The sequence below is a fragment of the Annulohypoxylon maeteangense genome (genome assembly GCF_022496945.1).
Source record: "Annulohypoxylon maeteangense strain CBS 123835 unplaced genomic scaffold GGS22scaffold_5, whole genome shotgun sequence".
NCBI lineage: Eukaryota > Fungi > Ascomycota > Sordariomycetes > Xylariales > Hypoxylaceae > Annulohypoxylon > Annulohypoxylon maeteangense.
In genome coordinates this window covers 1185976-1203517 of record NW_025953252.1, presented here as the reverse complement: position 1 = coordinate 1203517, position 17542 = coordinate 1185976, and the positions used below count along the sequence as shown (strand labels likewise).

The following is a 17542-nucleotide window of genomic DNA, read 5'->3' as shown; positions in this document are numbered from 1 at the left end:
CTTACCTAGTAGTGCTTGGTAAAACCAATGCGGCTGAGACGACCTGACTCAATGGATTATGACAATTTATATTTCAATTCATTCAAACATCAAACGTCCGAAAGGGATGTTCAATTTTATTATTCTTCTTAAGTACGTACCTAGCATCTAAGTTGATGGTTACCGAGGTCTTATCGTAAGGTAAAAGCAAGGTTGTTGAAGGATGCAGTTTGTCCCAAACGAAAGAGGTCTGATTTCGCTGGAATAGCCTATCATCGCGATCTTCATCGTCTTTTTATTATGTAAGTTTAATAACATAATTTTCAAATCCATGTTGTTTGAATGTCGTGTCTTAAACATAAGATCGAGGAAAGTACGGATATCTTCAAGAAATACCCAGACTACCAGACTGTAAAAATGACGTTTCTGTCAAGACTCACGGGAAAGAAAAATGTAATCGAATTGAGATCGGGCAATCACTTTCTTCGGTCTAACCCAACTCGGTTATGAAACGACATCGTTCTTGCACCAGCTTTGCACAGCTGCATAAGCTGTTAAGCCTGTTGCGGGCCGAGGATAACGCTAAGCTCAATATGGTTATGCATCGTACGTTGATTGGTTGGCGCAAGACATTGCAACTTCCTGGTCCTACCATTATTGGCCAATGATTTACACATGCGCTGTCGCTGTAGCAACGGGTTGCAGCGACCGTCAACATTGAGCTACGCTACCCCGGCGACCCTTCCCTGAAAATTCGCATAGAAGCTGCATTCAATATACTATCTACAAACTACAAACTCCTCTCACATACATCAAACTTTCAAGGTTCCCTACCTTTTTGCCTTATCTTGCATAGCAAGATCATCTATCCTAGAACTTTTATCCACTTTCACATTTACTTCTACTAGTTGTAGGAGTCAACAGCTCGAAAGCTCAAAAGCTTCTATAGAAGAATATCTCTAGATCATCTAACAAGACCAGAGAGAGAACTAACATCTCACTGATACCTATTTGATCTGCCTAAGTAAGGCATCACTTACAAACTTCTAGTTCTCGTCTGCCAAGTTCGCCTGCTGCTGCTGAAGACAACCTAAGAACCAATTGCCCGGCCAGACTGGCTTGCGCTGCGTGAGGTAAGCCGATTGTTGATTTCTTCACCGTTGACTCTTGACTCTTTACTCTCGATTCCGAGTTCCATAACAATGACCCGAGAATTGGATGACTGACGGATACCTGCAGTTTCGGAATCAATTGATAGCCCATTCGGCAAACCAGGATCTATCGACAATGGCCTCCCATCCGAACTCGACTCTAACCACAATGCTGTCACATCCGCCCCGAGGCGGTCTTCAGGCCCGAAATCGACAACACAGACGACAAAATTCGACACCAACAGGCTTTGAGACGACGAAGATCGCGTCCAACCTGCCCAACATGCATCTGCACCATCAACAACAACAACGTTCGCGAATGGCCCATCGCCGGGGCATGAGCTTGGACACAAGACGACAACACCAACACCAGATGCAATCACCGACAGTACCACAACGGCAGGAATTCCAAACGGTAAGTAACGCTACTAACAACACAGGATCAATCACATCACAGCATGTGCTGCGAGAAGCGCAGCAGCAACGCATGCCTCGCCCGGGCCCCCAGCAAGCATACGCGAACTTGGCAAGCGAAGACAACTACCTGATGTCCCCTCATGGGACACCACAGGCACAAAGCTTTGATGGACAAGGCTTTGGCAATCTCCCAAGCCAGCAGGAAATGCAGCTAAGCTTGGGGATGTATAATGGCCAGATGGATGCCATTATGAAGAAGAACCAGGAGAACTTCTCCAATAACATGACAGCGTCTCAGGACTTCGACCACTTCCCGTCTAGTGCGATGTCCACACCCACTTTCATGAGCTTCCAGGATAGCCCTACGGGTGGTCCTGGCTGGATTTCGGAGGGAGAGACTTCTAGCACTAGGAGGAGCTCCCGTCGAATTAGCAATGGAATCATGGACAGAGTTAGCAAATTCGAGACATTGGGACTTGAGATCCAGAGACCTTTAACACCTCCTCGACAGAATGCCGCAGGTAAGCATACCCTTCAAACTGAAAGGAGGATATGGAGCTGATTGAAACTAGACTACTTCCCGCTTACCCCCACCGATACTCCACATGATAGGACCATAAAGCATGTTCAACCACCTCAACCGCAACGATTCTCGGAAGGTTACGACGAGTCGATGGAAGAAACCGTTAAGCCAACAAGACAACCTGCAAACCGACGGTCGCGAACAACCTTCGACGAGATGCGGCAAGCAGCCGAAGCCCAACAAGTTTCAATGCCCATGCCAAATAGATCCAACGCAATGCCTTTACTAGAAGCGTTCAACCCGCCATCAGACCCAATGGCAGATTTCCTAGATATGAACCATATCGGCAATAATGGTCTCAGGATCGACACCGCTTTCGATGGACTTCCCGCCTCTTCACAATCCTTCAGTGCTAGCTCGGACCTTTCCGGACACTCGACGCCTATCACACCGCACATGAGCGAGTTCAACGGCTCTTTCGACTACAAGCCTGATATGCGTCTACCTAGCTCAGAATCTGACTTGCAGGCTGGTCATGGATCATCTTCAATCGAAAGGCCATCTCGCCGTGGGTCCCCTCATCATCAGCATCGTCGAAACGAGTCTATGGCGAGCATTGCTAGCGCCGCTAGTATTGCCAGCATCGATATCGAAAAAACCAAGACGGTGACGGGAATTACACTTGAAGATATTCACCAGTTCATTCAAGGCCCCGACCCTCGAGACAATAAGTGGACCTGCACCTTCGAAGATTGCAACAAGAAGTTTGGCAGGAAGGAAAACATCAAGTCTCACGTACAGACGCACCTGAACGATCGTCAATACAAGTGTCCAACCTGCCACAAGTGCTTTGTTCGACAGCACGACCTCAAACGACACGCGAAGATACACACGGGTATCAAGCCTTACCCTTGCGAATGTGGCAATAGTTTTGCTCGCCACGACGCGCTTACTCGGCACAAACAGCGCGGTATGTGTATCGGCGCGTTTGATGGCGTAGTGAGGAAGGTCGTGAAGCGTGGGCGTCCCAGGAAGCACCGACCTGATATGGACGAGCGCAAGGATAAGTCGGCTCGTACCCGCAAGAAGAACAAGTCCACGTCGTCGGTTTCGTCGCAATCCGGCTATTCGGATACCTCAGAAGGAAACTCGCCGGAGACAATCGACCAGGATTTCGGTATGTTGGACGACATCATGGATGTTTCAATGGGAGGAACAACAATGAACCCATGCTCTTTACAGGGGATGAGCTCGTCCTCTGCACCGATGCCGAGTCTCGCCGGCGATACGCCGATCAGCAAGCACTCCCCGTCGACGACCAGTGTGCACTCGTACGTCTCACAGCTGTCGCACATGTCGCTTCACCAGGAACTTGGTCCCGATGCGCTATCGTCGCAGCCAGGGTCTCCGGCAAAGAGCGTAGCCAGCCAATTCAACGAACTTCCAGAGCTTTCTCGGTCGTCGTCTCCGCCGTCCGGTAGTCGATACTTTGATGCCGAACCCAACTCTAGCGGCACGGACCTTACCATCAGCACCGGTATCGAGTCGACAAATATTCCAAGCTTTGTTGGGATGAACGAGAATGATGATGACATACTGTTGCAATTCACGAATAACGATTCGATGTTGATGCTTAACCCGGACGCTAAGTTCGACGAGGCTTTCGACGGCGTCGATATGTTTACCAACAACGACGACTTATTCTTCGGCAGCACTTAAGATTGTGCTCTGGAAGAAAGAGATATATATATGCCAGTGACGTACTGTTTTCTTGCCATATCCTCGTTCGAGGCTCGGTCTTATTTATTCATATTTTGATTTTATTTAGAAGGAAATCAGGGCAGACCAGATCGGGAATATAATGAAATTTATGCTTGGGTGGAACACTTGATCTTGAGGGCTCGGTCGTGAGCTTGCTCTCTCTCTCCGGGCCTGGTTCAAAATCATGTACGATATCGTGTGGGAATATCTTTTTTATCTAGGTGCGACGACTCCGGGGTTTGGGCGAAAAGGAATCTAAGGGAGGCTGGACGGTCGTTTCGGCGTTTCAGCGTCGATGTGGAAGATGACCGTTCTTTTCCGGTCTTTAATTTTAGCGGCGGCGGTGCCTCGTTACTTCTTTCTCCATAGGATCAAAATACCATCGGGATGTAGTCACACAACTGGGTTCCTGCTTCGTAGATTATAGTGATAATAATGAATCAATCTCTTGTTCGTATCTTATCCGCTGCGCATTTTGAGTATTAGTATTTGTGAAGTGAAACAGATAGAAGGCACGGAGGGATCTACTTAACGTATCTCGGTACGTAGTGCGCTCTGAAACGTTGAAAGTTAAATTTGAAGCTGATAGGGCGATTTCTAGGCGGAGGTCAGGCAGCTACAACCCTGCATGTGTACACCTTCACCAGCTTCTGTTAGGGCTAAGCTAGGTCCACTTTTAGTGTCCCTCGTCCTTCCATCTCCAATTTAAGCTTCATATCAATCAACTTCGTCTTTCTTCAAACGACAAACAGTTTAAGCCTACCGGTGAACTTTATACGTCCTGACTAGAACTTGCTAGATGTTTTTGTGCCATCATAGGTTGCTGACATATATTTGATTGTGCCCCTTTCTTTAATACTCAAGCCTCAGCCTGTCATCAGAATGAAGACTCTATAGATCACGATTCCAGAAGTTGACTAAGTACCTACCTATTCTTGCATCCACCTAGGCCTAGACCTACCCGATATCTCTCCTCCATCAATAACATCTACCACCTACCTGCCAAGATGTACGTTCCATGTACTATCCCTTATATAACTCACTTCTATGCCCTTGGCAACACTCCCGCCGTCAGCCTTACCAGGGGTTTTCCTCAAGGCGTAGATGCTGATATTCTCCTCTTGGGATGCGGAGATGTCCGCAATATTCTATTCACCTTGTACACCGAACAAGGATTCCGTAAGCGTTTTCGCCGTTGTTCTCAATTCTCTCCTCGATATATAAAATCATGAAACTCTAGAATTACTCACACAGGATTTTATCGTATATTTATATACCTATCTTCTTACTCATATTTAAATAGCACCCAGAAAGCTCGATATCACATGCTGCGACGTTGAAACCGCCGTTATAGGTAAGCAAACCATTATTGTGTAACTAGATATATACTTACATCTCCTAGCACGGAATGTTCTCCTCTTTACACTCCTCCTTGATGGAACCAATGCAGATGCCCTTTGGGATGTTTATTTCCATTTACGTATCAGTGAGAAATCGAAAACGCTCATCAAGGATCAAGCACAGAAGATAGTGTCTCTATCAAACAGTCTCGACGAATGGAGTAGAGGTCATTATGGGTCCGTGCTAAAATTCTGTGACGCGAATTCGCTACAACAAACCAGACAGGTCTGGATCAAGTATGCCTCATCACAGTCCAAGAGCGCGGCTAGCTTTGAGGAAGACCTACAGCGTGCTCGTAGACTTACCAAATTGGCAACTGGTAAGTCGGATGGACAACCTGATATTATCTTGACTGGCCTCAGGTCTGCAGCTCCATTGTCACGCCAATCCGCGACGGAAATCCCTAAAGTTCGAGAACACTTCTGGAAACATGGCACTTTGGCGAAGTCGGATGAAGCAACAATTCCAAATCCTATGTTCTCAGCCACATTGTCTACAAACACTCTTCTTCACTATGGCACAGACCCTGTTCTGGGATTCCATCTCGCAACTGCAATTGCGAATTTGGCCCCAGCATCTCCGCTACTCCCTAAAAAAGGCAATGACATGGTGATGAATATCGTCACAGCAGCGAAGACACAGTTTAGCGCGTGGGTGGCGGCATTTCAGAACACCCCAGAAACTCGTCTCAATATCAGGTTTACCATATCCGACGCTTTGTCATTCAGTCATGCTTTGCAGGTTATTTCAACATCGGAGCGCAAGTCAACAAACATATTCCAGAAGCACTTCGATGTGGCGGCTATTGAATTTGACACTAAGGCCTACAATAAGAAAAATTCGGCACCAACAAGATTTGACGTGATTGATACCTCAAATCTGGCTGACCATATCGGCACACTAAACCTATTAGTCGCGGCATTGCCTTTATTGAAGCCATCGGCAAGCTCCGCTTTATGGATAGAGACATTAATAAAAACAGAGGGGACACGAAAGCGACAATTTGACGCTCTTCTCTGTGGTCACATACCGACCATATCTCTCCTTCTCGGTCTAGCTCCAGTTGACTTTTGGACGAATGCGACATCCGTGTCCTATGTAGATGAGCTCATGATAAACCACATGACCATCTCAGACAGCAAACAGCAAGCACATTCGCGATTGGCTTGGAAATTGGGCAGGTATTTTTCGCAGCACCCTAATGATTATGGGGTTCTGAACGTTGAGGCACATGCGCTCGCCAAGGCTATATTCAAGCTTTATACTAGCATGTTCGAGAATGAAGATCCTACGCGCTTTATAAGCGATACTCCGTTTCAAGGGGACCCGTATTCGCACTTTCACAGAGGAAGCTTCGCCGCGTTGATCAAGCATGTCCAAGCAAATACCTCTACCGACTGGCCATCTTTCTGGGAGGAATTGTTACGGTTGATAGGGCAAGACGACCAGAACAAAATAGCCCTACGAAATCTTTACCACCATGAACTAAGTGCTCAGCTACATCTTCAGGGTCTATACACGGAGCAATGGCTAAGGGATGAGGTAAAGTCAAAGCCTACTCTAGGCGGCTTCAATGCCTGGAAGGACATACCTGCGGTAGTGTGCGTAACGGTTTCAGTGCCAAGAAAACACATCGATCACCTATATAGCAGCGATATGAGCAAGATCAATGCACCAACACTCGAGGGCTTTCTCAAATCGAGCAACCCATCCGGTTGGCACAATCTATTCGCAAATGTACATGTTACATTTGGGCAAGTCCAAACATCAGGGGATCGCGAGTCCGACGATTTCTCAGTAGCCGTTCTTCAAGACCCCCTTGGCTGGCAGGGAAATTCTTCTTTGGTAGCTTCGTTTTATGTCCCGTCCGCTGCTCTGCAAGTTGAGCCGAGAGATGCTAAGGTTGGACTTAGTATTCAGAATACATTCATGAGCATCGGAACTTTCACGCACCTCATGCCTACCATGGTCATTTACATGACAGCGATAAACGATGCATCCAACATATTTGTTACCAAATATGAGCCAGGAAGGTCCGGATATCCCTTTGTCAGTGGCCGAGAAGGCTCCGTGGCAGGAAACAAGATCACCACGGTCGGCGCACACGCCACTACACAAATCACGGCCAATCTTGAAAATGGCGAGATCAAAACACTATGTGGCCGCATCGATTTCTCTGCATCACAACATGGCAAGAAGCTTTTAGCAGAACGAGTTCCGATAGAGCTACAACAATCATCGCCATTCTCGATTGACATCGTGTTCGGCGAGAGAGCTCTAGTCTGTCCCGTCTCTTTCCATATCCCGGTTCTACAAGAAACTGCGAAGACTCGTATCGCACGCACATCGGGTTATGTTGAAGTCATCGCATCCTTGGCAGATCCTCTTATTCCGGGGCCATTATCGCCGTTTATCTATCCCGTAACACTAGGGGACCGTTCTATACCTACAGTGCCATACGGGCATGTTAATTTAGACTCACTGCCCATTCTCAACATGGAGTCATCCCATAAAAAGGAGAATGCTTGGCTGACCACGCTAACCTCATTTCAATTCTCTACCCGCGAGCGGGAATTGCGCGAATCTACCAAGCCTCCTACGCTAAGGTTGAATTTCAAAGAGACCCTCTTTTCCATCTTTATGCTCTCGTCTGGGCTTCAAGGTGGTCAAACGGGGCTCTTTGCCTTACAGCACCCAGAAAACGGTAATCAAATGATGATATTTGTTCGTTCTATACGGCTCAATGGTGCCGAGGGATCTATCGTAGCAGACGCTGCTGTGATCCCATTTACACTACAAATGATTGAATCCGGAGAAGTCGAATCATTCTTGTACGTACTCCGAGAACTGCAGATATGCTCTCTTGCCGTTGACGACGAGGAGCTTGTTCTCTGGAAGCAAATCCTCCCCGGTCTCGCTGAGCGGTGTCGCACGTGGAATCACGGCCCCAAATGTGAATATAAGAGATCCAAAGCGACCATTCCGTTAAGCACGAAGATAGGTGAGAAGTTCATGTGCAGCTGCGGCAAGGGAAAAATACCCCCCGGGTTCATAAATTTGCCGGACTGGGATGAAACCGCAGCCAAATATGCGGTGCGCATAGCTATCAGTCCAATGTTCTCGGTGCCGTTTATTGAAGACGTCGTAGATTGGAACCTGCTTAAGACGCAGGACGGCTCCGACTTCAATCACATTGATAAGTGTCGGAATTGTAACGCGACGAATAATAAGCAAGGCGGAGACCTTCTCAAGTGCTCGAGGTGCAAAGAGGTTTTTTACTGCTCCCCAGAATGTCAGAGGAAGGATTGGAAGAAACATAGGATGGAGTGTAAACCGCAGGATGCGGTGTAGGTACCTACTTTTGAGGTTCAAAGACCTATGAGAGGTTAAGGGATGTGGAATGAGAATTGCGGAATGTCGGGTGAAAAGTGAATTTTGGGGGGATTTCTGGCGTTTGTCCTGTGTCGGATTTTACGTGTTGCTGTGCTGCGCTTTTATGAGATCATGAAGATTCACGATGTCCTAAATGAAGTCTGTTTTTAGGGGGTAAGTAGCCCTGGAGATTGAGCGATCACTCAATCACTCACTATATCAGCCCAAGCCTAATACCCACCCACGTCTACCAAAATTTAGCGGATATCTGCTATAGCTTACGGAGCTCAGCTACTGCAGAAAACGCCTCGCAGCGCTAGTGTGCTATAAATTACACCTGTTTAGCCCATGCGATACTTTTGGTTGAGGGTATCGCAGTGGTGTAGCAGTGCCAAGGCCCAGAACTCATGGCACGAGGGACACACGAGGTTGTATGCTACCCCACGCTCATGGGTTTTCAGGGATTTCATCGATAGGCAATTCCACCTACATTTAATAGAAGGAATAACGGTATATTTACGAATGACGTGAGGGTGTCTAGACCCTGGGTAACGTCAGCGAGGGGGTGCTTCGCACTCTTGGAGGCGCTAGGAGTTAGTGACTAACACCTGAGTAAAGGATATGGAAGCCATACATAACTTGTTTGGGTAGGTACACTCCGGATAGACGGCCAGAAATATTGGAAGCTTTGTTGAGGGTTGCCCCGAACCATTGTTTTGGGAGTAGCATCCCTTTCACCAGGATGCCGAAATACTTCAGATTATCTACCTACTAGGGTACCTACCTAGGTAGGTAAGTATTCCTCGCTCATTTCATACAAGCTTAACGATTTTTGTAAAGTCATTCACGAATAATTAATACAAAAAGCACTATTAATAAGATGAACGTCAAGAGCAAGCAGCATCTCTGCCGCTATGGAGTAGTTGGAGACCCCTCCATGTTAGAGGCGCGGCACTCCTAGGGCCTATCATATGACGATTATCATTCGAGGTTCGCGTTGCTTACTGCATGGAGTAGTTGAGCGAAGAGAAAAATAAACGGAGCACGACGGAGGGTAGACGAGAGGTAGGTAATTATTAAGCAGCGTAACGATGGTAGCGGTTCGGGTCTTGGCAACGTGAATCATGGGAGATTCGGTTTATTTCAACTCGACACCGCCGAGGGGTCAATCGACCCGGAAAACATGGCGCCAAGAACGTTGGCCAGGTTAAGCTTTCGTGGTAATATACATGATCTAACCTCAGCATGTAGCTTCCGAACGAACCGTGGTTGATATTCAACACAGTCCGTTTAGCCTGAAATTTTCTTACTTCTTACGGGCTCGTGTACCCAAGATCGTTACATTTGTACCACAAGGAATCTAGGCCTTTTGATGTAACGTATACCTCATATACCCCCTATACGTCCAGTTAACTTTCCAGTGCTAAAACCGAGATACATACCAAGATTCGAGCCGCCATTATCGTCGTCACGAACAGGATGACCTATACGACTATTGCTTCCAAAGCAACCCTCGAATGGACCCGCAGGCTTATTCCTCATGACTAAAATCAGTTATCGACCCAATCACCACAATGGTGTATGGTGCCTTTTCCCAACGGCTCGGTAATTCGGAGATCGTTCGCGGAAAAGAATCTAACCCCTATTCCCAGGAGTCGATACATCCCTTGTAAACGGCCATGGTTCATTGAGCGATATACAAAAGCCGTCGTATCCATGACGTTATGGGGCTAGCTGAGCATATAAACCATGAGAAAAGCTACTGTGTAAAGTGAGCTATCTATAAGCCCTCTGAACCATGAAGCCGAATCTCGTCCTCGTTTGTTTAAGCGCATTTATTCCTAGCCTCGCGGCGTTCAAACCTCGAGAACTCCTCTCCGATTCTATTCGCCTCACCCAAGAGGATATCGGTGATTTTGCTGCCATCAAATTTGGCGATGAGACCGCAGTCATACGGGACCGTCAAGTCTCTAACTGCAAGGTCTTCCCAGGCGATGAGGCGTGGCCCTCCACAGAAGAATGGACTCGACTGAACGACACTATTGGTGGCGTTCTCCTCAAGCCTGAGCCCGCAGCCGCTGCTTGCTACCAGGGGCCTGGTTTCGACCAAGCAGGATGCACGTTCTTGCTTACAAACGCATCGTCTTCTCATTACTGGCTTGACGATCCCCTAGTCGCATTGACGCAATGGTCCCAAGGCAGCACTTGTCCACTCGCTTCAGATCCTCAGGGGAATTGTACAAGGGGAGGGTTTCCGGAATATGTTGTGAATGCTACGAATGTGAGGCATATTCAAGCGGCGGTCAACTTCGCTCGGAATAAAAATATTCGTCTGATCGTTAAGTAAAGAACCTTTATTTCGTATGCGATTTCATGAAGTTATGATAGCTGAGTTTTCTAACGCCTCGATATAGAAATACCGGACATGATTTTGGCGGAAGGTCGATAGGGGCGGGATCCCTCAGCGTTTGGACGCATCATCTCAAGGAAATGGAATTTATTCCCTCGTATAGTATTGGGCCATATAACGGAATGGCTGCTCATCTCGGATCTGGTGTTGAGTCATGGGAAGAACACAATTTCATGAATACTTACAATACAACTATAGTCTCGCCAGGATGTGGTACGGTAGGCGGAGTAGGTGGCTGGATGAGCGCGGGAGGCCACACGACCATTACCTCCACATACGGGCTTGGGGCCGATCAAGTACTTTCTCTCGGTGTTGTAACGGCTTCGGGGAGCTTCGTAACTGCGGATCCGTTCACCAATACGGATCTCTTCTACGCGATTCGCGGCGGAGGCGGAGGTATGAAATTGTGCTCCTGAAACGCCCCTAGGAAATATGTTCTCGGGCTGACGATTAGTGTAGCAACATACGGCATAGTAACTTCTGCCATATATAAAGCATACCCACCAGTTAACATATCCTCATCCAGTCTCTCATTCACACTTTCGCAGCCCTCAAGTACCCCAGGCCCCAACATAATTACCGACGCCGAAACATTCTGGCAAGGGGTAGGTGCGTACTACCGCTTCGCGGCCCAGGTCCTCGATGCCGGCGGTTTCGGCTTCGGGTACATCTACCCAGGCGCGAACCAAACCTTCCGCTTCACAACAAGCTCATCATTCCCAAACCTCACCCCAGCCGCCGCCTTCGCCTTCATGCAGCCGCTCTACGACACCCTCGCCGATCTCAACATCAACCTCCCCAACCCCACCATCCGCTCCTCCAGCCTCTACGGCTCGCGCGGCGTCGGAATCGGCCCCGCACCAGGAAACACGCGGTACCGATCGCGTCTCCTGCCGCGCGCAAACTGGGAAAACGACACCCTCTGGAACGCAACCATCTCCGCAATCCGCACCGCCACCTCCGGCGGCTTCGACAACGACTTCTACTTCCACGCGACGCTAACCTCACCCACCCTCTCCGTCGCAGGCTGGCCCGGCAACACCAGCGCCGTGAACCCGGCCTGGCGCTCCAACCGCATGCACGCGATGCTCATGGACTCCGCTGCCGTGCAGTCTGCAGACCGCGACGATACGATGAGGGTGTACATGGATTTGTTGAGAGAGGTGTCGCCTGGGGCCGGGGCGTATATGAATGAGGGAGACCCCGGGGAGCCGGAGTGGCAGCAGGCGTTTTATGGGGAGAATTATGCGAGGTTGTTGGAGGTTAAGAGGGAGAGGGATCCGTGGGGCGTGTTTTGGGCGCCGACGACGGTGGGGAGTGAGGCGTGGAGGGTGAGTGTTGTGGATGGGTATGGGGGGTCGCAGAATGGGCGGCTTTGTCGGACTGGAGTGTAGGGTTTTCTTTTGGTTTGATGAGTGGGTGGGTGATGAGGAATTTATTTAGGAGGTAGCTACATGCAATTGGTAGTCGTAGATTTACCTGCTGGGTAACTCGCATTGATGTTGTTTTATGTGGACGGTGCGCGTGTCTGGGAAGGAAGCTATTCAGACCCACAAACACGCAAATTTCGCGTCCAGGCTAGTGGTTAACTCCTGGTCTCCCGTGCACTACCATAAAAATAGAATAAAATCATGACATACAGCTGAGGGTCGCTAAATCTCTAGTCAAGATAAACAGGATTCATGTTTGGCCAGTTGACTATTAAGACAGCGATGATTGGCGGAAGTTTGAACTTAAAAGGGCGGTTGCACCTAGTAACGTGATACCCCCTTTCTTGACCTCACCAATACCCTTACTAATGTTCACCTAACCCAAATAAAGTGATGGATTTTTGACGTCCATGATACAAAGAGAATTATTCAATTTCATACTTAGGTAAGAAGCATAAAGCAAAGCATCAAAATTTTATAGGACAAAGGAAATTATCCCACCACGAGGTTGTTTCTTTCCATAACTCTATACCCAGGTTTGATAAATTAGAGAGTTTCGTCATACAATGGAATTATTCTAAGCCACCGAGAACAGTATACAATACAGCCGTGTGTATATATTCCAATAGCCAAATGCTATGACGATAGGAATGATTGAATTAGCAAGCTCCATCGCTCTTCGCGCATTTCCATATCATATGTACTTCCGAGACGAGCCACCATATCATTGTCTCCTGAATCATTCATTGCCAGCATATTTTACTATCTCGCTTACAGGTAAGCGAGAAACCCATACATCGTAGATATGTGCAACATGATCAAACTCAGTGTTCTCGCCCTGGCGGCAGTCCTTCCTTCAACTCTAGGAAGCTCTCTTAACGTAATCAACAACTGCGGGTTCGAGATCTACTGCGGCGCAGCTAAGAACAATGGTGACTCGTCCCCGGCTGTCAAGGTTGGTGGTGGCGGTAGTACGTGGAAGTCTCCTCTACTAGCGAACGATGATAATATCGGAAGTGTGTTAAAGTGTTCTGATAACCCTGACCTTAGCAAGCCATTTCAGATGGAGTTAGCCCTCCAGAATGGACATTCTTGGTTTGATCTTTCGGCTCTTGACGGTGACCCGTTTGTGGATGTTGCACGACATGCAGAAATTGCCGGCCAGTGTGTTCTTGACTGCCCATCAGGGTCAGTTGGATGTGAGTGGCCAGTTCAGCCGGATTGCCAAACTTCGGAGGATGCCTGGTTGACTCTTTGTTAAGCCATTGGAGATGTAGGTAAGGTATCTTAGTATCTGAGGAATTTGACATCATTGTTATTAGATCTAGCTAGGTAGGTAGCAATAGGTACTAGGTAAGTTTATCATCGTGATAAATACTCCTTTTGTCCCTAGATACCTATCTATTGGAGGTGTATTTAGCATTTTATGATGACCTAGACAGACAAAGATATTATAACCTCCAAGGTTAGTAGATAAATCTTACCTATTGACTATTGCTCGAGCCTTTGCTCTTATTGTAACTCTGAATTGCATTTTTGTAGAAAGCAAGCTGGCCTGACGACTGGTGAATCTTTAATAGTTACTTATTCAAGATCGTCTGAGCAGATACAAGGGGCACTATCTCATAATTTAACACAACACAAGATTTAGCATGAATCAAATGTGTTAGCGGTGGAAGCTGTTGTAAATATTTATAGAATTGATTTATAGATATCATGTTTGATGTTTAAACCACCCTTTCGCTTCAATGACTGGAAATGCGGATACTATGGTCTTTTCAATTACCTATTATCTAGGTGCCTTCTGTATCTCTCATTAATACATACCAGTACAGAGAAACGAATTATCAAATGATTCGAACTCCCCTAACTCTAGTACGCGGTGTACATACCTAAGGATCAGTACTCGAGAAGGAAGGTGCTTAGTCATACATAGAAAGGGGTCAACACCAACTGATGATGTAGCTCAGAGTCTCAATGAATCATCATCTAGTAGAACACAATTAATCAATTCAACTATGCCAACTCTATTAATCATGTACCTAGGTATGTAAATGACAATTTGATGAAATCTCTATACCACGAGACTGTGGGAATCACGCTTCTACGTACAATTCTAGTTATCATCCATTCGAAACCACTACGTCATACTCGCCGTCAGATACCATGGCGTCCGAGACATACAAAATACAGTCAGCCAGAACAGTCGTGAATAGGTACCATATCCACTGGATAGGATAGTCAAGTCTTACGAATGATGCGAAGCAGCCTCCGCATCTTCAGAACTACGCAACTTACCGTATTTACCCAAACCACTAGATCGACCATTACGATACCGTCAATAAGGACAATGTCGTCGTCCATCCCTCCACCAAACGGTAGCTCCAAAGCGCATTTCCCACCCGACTCTTCACTCCCGGGCGAGCGTTTCGAGGTGCGGCAGACGCATCCCACAGGGGATTATACACCGATTCCATCGAAATCCTTCCCGCTATCGGCGTCGCGACAAGCGCTCCTCGACGACATCATCGCCTTGTACGAGATGAAGCCGACGGTCTCGCGGGTGCGGCGGTACACGCCGGACTGCGTGTACAATGACCAGTTCGTGTACGCGGACGACCGGTACAAGATGGCAGGGCAGTGGTTCGCACTGCCGAAGCTATTTCACAGTGCCGAGAGTCGGGGGTATCAAGTCGTGACTAATGATCGGGACCTGATCCAGTTCAGACACGAAGAGGCAAGTTTAGTTTTGAATCATGGTGATGGTTGGCGGGGTGATAGAAGAGCTGACGAATCGTTAGGCATGGACGTTTAAGATTATCCCGAAGACGGCTGTGATCAATGCTCTTGTTAGCTTGTCGTTGGACCCGTCGACCATCGATAGCGACTTCATCCGTGTCAAGTACCACAAAGACCAGGCGAATGACAAAGACTACTCGAACGAGGGACTAGGAGCGACATTTAAGAAGTGGCAGGCGGATAACGTCGTCAAATATATGGACAGCCGGGAAGTCAAAGAGTTTGAAGCCGATAGAGACGCTGGTAAGGAATCGCGCCCGATGTATGGAAGCGGTGATACGAAAGGGGATGCTATTGTTAAAAATTTGTGAGCTGTACATAATCGACACAATCTATTGTTCCTAGTCCGATTCGTTATTTCGTGCTCTGATTACTTAGACAGTGGAGTCGGGCTGTGCTGCCGGGTATGTGGTTGGACCAATCCTGACAATTTAATAATCGTCGTATGCTGATGCTGACTGTTCAATATTAGATCTCGGAGTGATCTCGACTTTCAGTAAGATGGATGGATTCATCGAATTTCCTTGTGATATATGCCTTGCATATAAATGATTGTTGAAAATATACTGTACACCTAGAACGCCTCACCGTACATCTTTAATAGAAATGGATACTGTGGAATCGGGAACTCTCGCTTCTAGGCTGTCTTGGCAAGCCTCGTAATTTCGATCCGATGGTTCCAAAGCTGAGGGAACAATTCCGGACGACCCGTCAGAACGGACGATCTTGGCGGCGGTTGTCGCGCCACGTCAAAATCCGACTTCCAAACTTCATCTGAAGATGGCACGAAGAAGATATTGGAACATGCAAGAAATAGTGGATGGACGGGTAGGTAGACGATGCAGGCGATGCTAGCTAGCCAGATGGCATGACCGGAAGTCGACTTCCAGTGATGGGACTAGCCGGTCGGAGAAAATAAAGAGAGGCCTGAGTCCTGTTGAGCTTCGAAGGAAGCGCTGAAGCTTACATCTGCATATTGGATAAGTGCAGATGTTTATGAAGATTACATACATATCTTACATCTCGCTACCTGGGGTACGGCGACTTCGGTCAATCCCATCGAGATTCGTAAATTAAGCTACTGTTCGTTTTGGGAATGGTGTGAATAGTATGGGTTGATTTTCGAACCTACCTTGGATCTGGTGTTCGCGTGCTATTTTAAGGCGTATGTTGCTCAATGTAGAAGTTCTGCGAATAAGCAAAACCAACACAGGATTGGATGTACCCGAAAGGAGAATGTTTCTTTAAAACGTGTCGCTAAATAGATGATTTGTTTCAACTAGATATAAAATCAAGAAGTGGAATCAGCAATAGGCTAAAAAAGTTCTGACCTACCTATACAGGAATATACCAAATCCTATGACCTGCCGGATAATCGATCATGCATCGCCGTCAGAAAGATGATGTGTACAACGTACAATATCTGATGCTTGGAATAAAAAAGGAGTTGCAGATTCAGCTGGCGGGCTTGACGTATGTATCTGTAGGAAAACCTGAGATTTGAGTGGAATATGGCCCGAGAATAAATCTAATTCCAAGAAAATGCCCGATATTTCAGGGTTCCAAGTACCGAACACGAGTGAGGGACCAATAAGTTACGCGAGGGGGCCGATAATACTGTATATCGCAGTAAGAAGAAAAAAGTATAGTGAAGCACGGATAACGCCGCAGAATGCAAAGCCTCAGCCTCGCTCATGCATTATGCAAGCCATCAGGGCAGGGAGAATGGAAAACTTGCTTTTGTTGCTTCTCTAACCGTATCGTACAATATAGCGTTCGGCGCTGTATCCTAGATGAGGAAATAGAAGCTGCAAAAAAGATAACGACTTCAAGTGGGTTGCGAATTCGTAGACTGAAGATGTAAAACCTAAATTGTTCGACAGGATCGCTTGGACAGGTACCTAACCTAGTAGACTGTCGGTCTGGTAGGTGGTCACTGGTCACTGGTCACTGTCCTGCTAGTATGTTTGCGTCAACTTGAATCTGGGTCGTCATCTGGTAATAGTCTGGCAGTCCTAGTAGCCTGGTCGGTCCAACTTGGACCGATGATGTAAGGTATGCATAGTAAGAGCCAGAAGTGCCGAGAGTAACACCATCACCGGGGAACAAAAACTTCGTTGTGGAAGCATTTGAAGCACTTCGTCCCCTTCTCGTACGCCCTCTAGTTCCCTCAAGCTCTTCCAGTTCTCTTCTAGTATGTAAATACTACCGACGGCTGTGACGGTTTGCTGCCGTGTTTCTTGTTTCGAGTCTCGCTTGGCATCTTGGCGACTTGGCACGCCGCTATGTCTTTTGATAC

General features: G+C 47.4%; 5 protein-coding genes across 5 annotated transcripts; all 5 read left to right on the top strand.

Annotated features, from left to right (window-relative positions):
* Positions 1 to 804: 804 nt before the first annotated feature.
* Positions 805 to 4381, top strand: GGS22DRAFT_158725 (uncharacterized protein). Its single transcript, XM_047960687.1, has 4 exons — positions 805 to 1112; positions 1219 to 2068; positions 2120 to 4297; positions 4365 to 4381. Exons 2-3 carry the CDS (start codon positions 1267 to 1269, stop codon positions 3787 to 3789), a joined length of 2472 nt encoding a protein of 823 aa, XP_047820637.1. The 5' UTR covers positions 805 to 1112; positions 1219 to 1266; the 3' UTR covers positions 3790 to 4297; positions 4365 to 4381.
* A 195-nt stretch (positions 4382 to 4576) lies between these two features.
* GGS22DRAFT_117733 (uncharacterized protein) lies at positions 4577 to 8768 on the top strand. The gene is made up of 3 exons (XM_047958141.1): positions 4577 to 5010; positions 5135 to 5185; positions 5234 to 8768. The coding sequence occupies exons 1-3, from the start codon at positions 4839 to 4841 to the stop codon at positions 8581 to 8583; spliced, it is 3573 nt and encodes a 1190-aa protein (XP_047820636.1). The 5' UTR covers positions 4577 to 4838; the 3' UTR covers positions 8584 to 8768.
* Positions 8769 to 9729: 961 nt separating this feature from the next.
* On the top strand, positions 9730 to 12665 carry GGS22DRAFT_158717 (FAD-binding domain-containing protein). Its single transcript, XM_047960686.1, has 3 exons — positions 9730 to 10947; positions 11019 to 11410; positions 11474 to 12665. Exons 1-3 carry the CDS (start codon positions 10403 to 10405, stop codon positions 12406 to 12408), a joined length of 1872 nt encoding a protein of 623 aa, XP_047820635.1. The 5' UTR covers positions 9730 to 10402; the 3' UTR covers positions 12409 to 12665.
* A 593-nt stretch (positions 12666 to 13258) lies between these two features.
* GGS22DRAFT_186873 (uncharacterized protein) lies at positions 13259 to 13705 on the top strand (the record flags this gene model as incomplete). The annotated part of the gene is made up of 1 exon (XM_047964516.1): positions 13259 to 13705. The coding sequence occupies one exon, from the start codon at positions 13259 to 13261 to the stop codon at positions 13703 to 13705; it is 447 nt and encodes a 148-aa protein (XP_047820634.1).
* A 735-nt stretch (positions 13706 to 14440) lies between these two features.
* Positions 14441 to 15873, top strand: GGS22DRAFT_158715 (uncharacterized protein). The gene has a single exon (XM_047960685.1). The coding sequence runs from the start codon at positions 14699 to 14701 to the stop codon at positions 15257 to 15259; it is 561 nt and encodes a 186-aa protein (XP_047820633.1). The 5' UTR covers positions 14441 to 14698; the 3' UTR covers positions 15260 to 15873.
* The last annotated feature ends 1669 nt before the right edge of the window (positions 15874 to 17542 follow it).

Excerpts from the sequence above, each read along its gene's own strand:
- GGS22DRAFT_158717 (XM_047960686.1), top strand. The coding sequence starts at position 10,403 with ATGAAGCCGAATCTCGTCCTCGTTTGTTTAAGCGCATTTATTCCTAGC. Across the intron at positions 10,948-11,018 it reads AATATTCGTCTGATCGTTAA|AAATACCGGACATGATTTTG; the intron begins GTAAAGAACCTT and ends GCCTCGATATAG. Across the intron at positions 11,411-11,473 it reads GATTCGCGGCGGAGGCGGAG|CAACATACGGCATAGTAACT; the intron begins GTATGAAATTGT and ends CGATTAGTGTAG.
- GGS22DRAFT_158715 (XM_047960685.1), top strand. The coding sequence starts at position 14,699 with ATGATGCGAAGCAGCCTCCGCATCTTCAGAACTACGCAACTTACCGTA.
- GGS22DRAFT_158725 (XM_047960687.1), top strand. The coding sequence starts at position 1,267 with ATGGCCTCCCATCCGAACTCGACTCTAACCACAATGCTGTCACATCCG. Across the intron at positions 2,069-2,119 it reads TCCTCGACAGAATGCCGCAG|ACTACTTCCCGCTTACCCCC; the intron begins GTAAGCATACCC and ends GATTGAAACTAG.
- GGS22DRAFT_117733 (XM_047958141.1), top strand. The coding sequence starts at position 4,839 with ATGTACGTTCCATGTACTATCCCTTATATAACTCACTTCTATGCCCTT. Across the intron at positions 5,011-5,134 it reads GTACACCGAACAAGGATTCC|CACCCAGAAAGCTCGATATC; the intron begins GTAAGCGTTTTC and ends ATATTTAAATAG. Across the intron at positions 5,186-5,233 it reads CGTTGAAACCGCCGTTATAG|CACGGAATGTTCTCCTCTTT; the intron begins GTAAGCAAACCA and ends TACATCTCCTAG.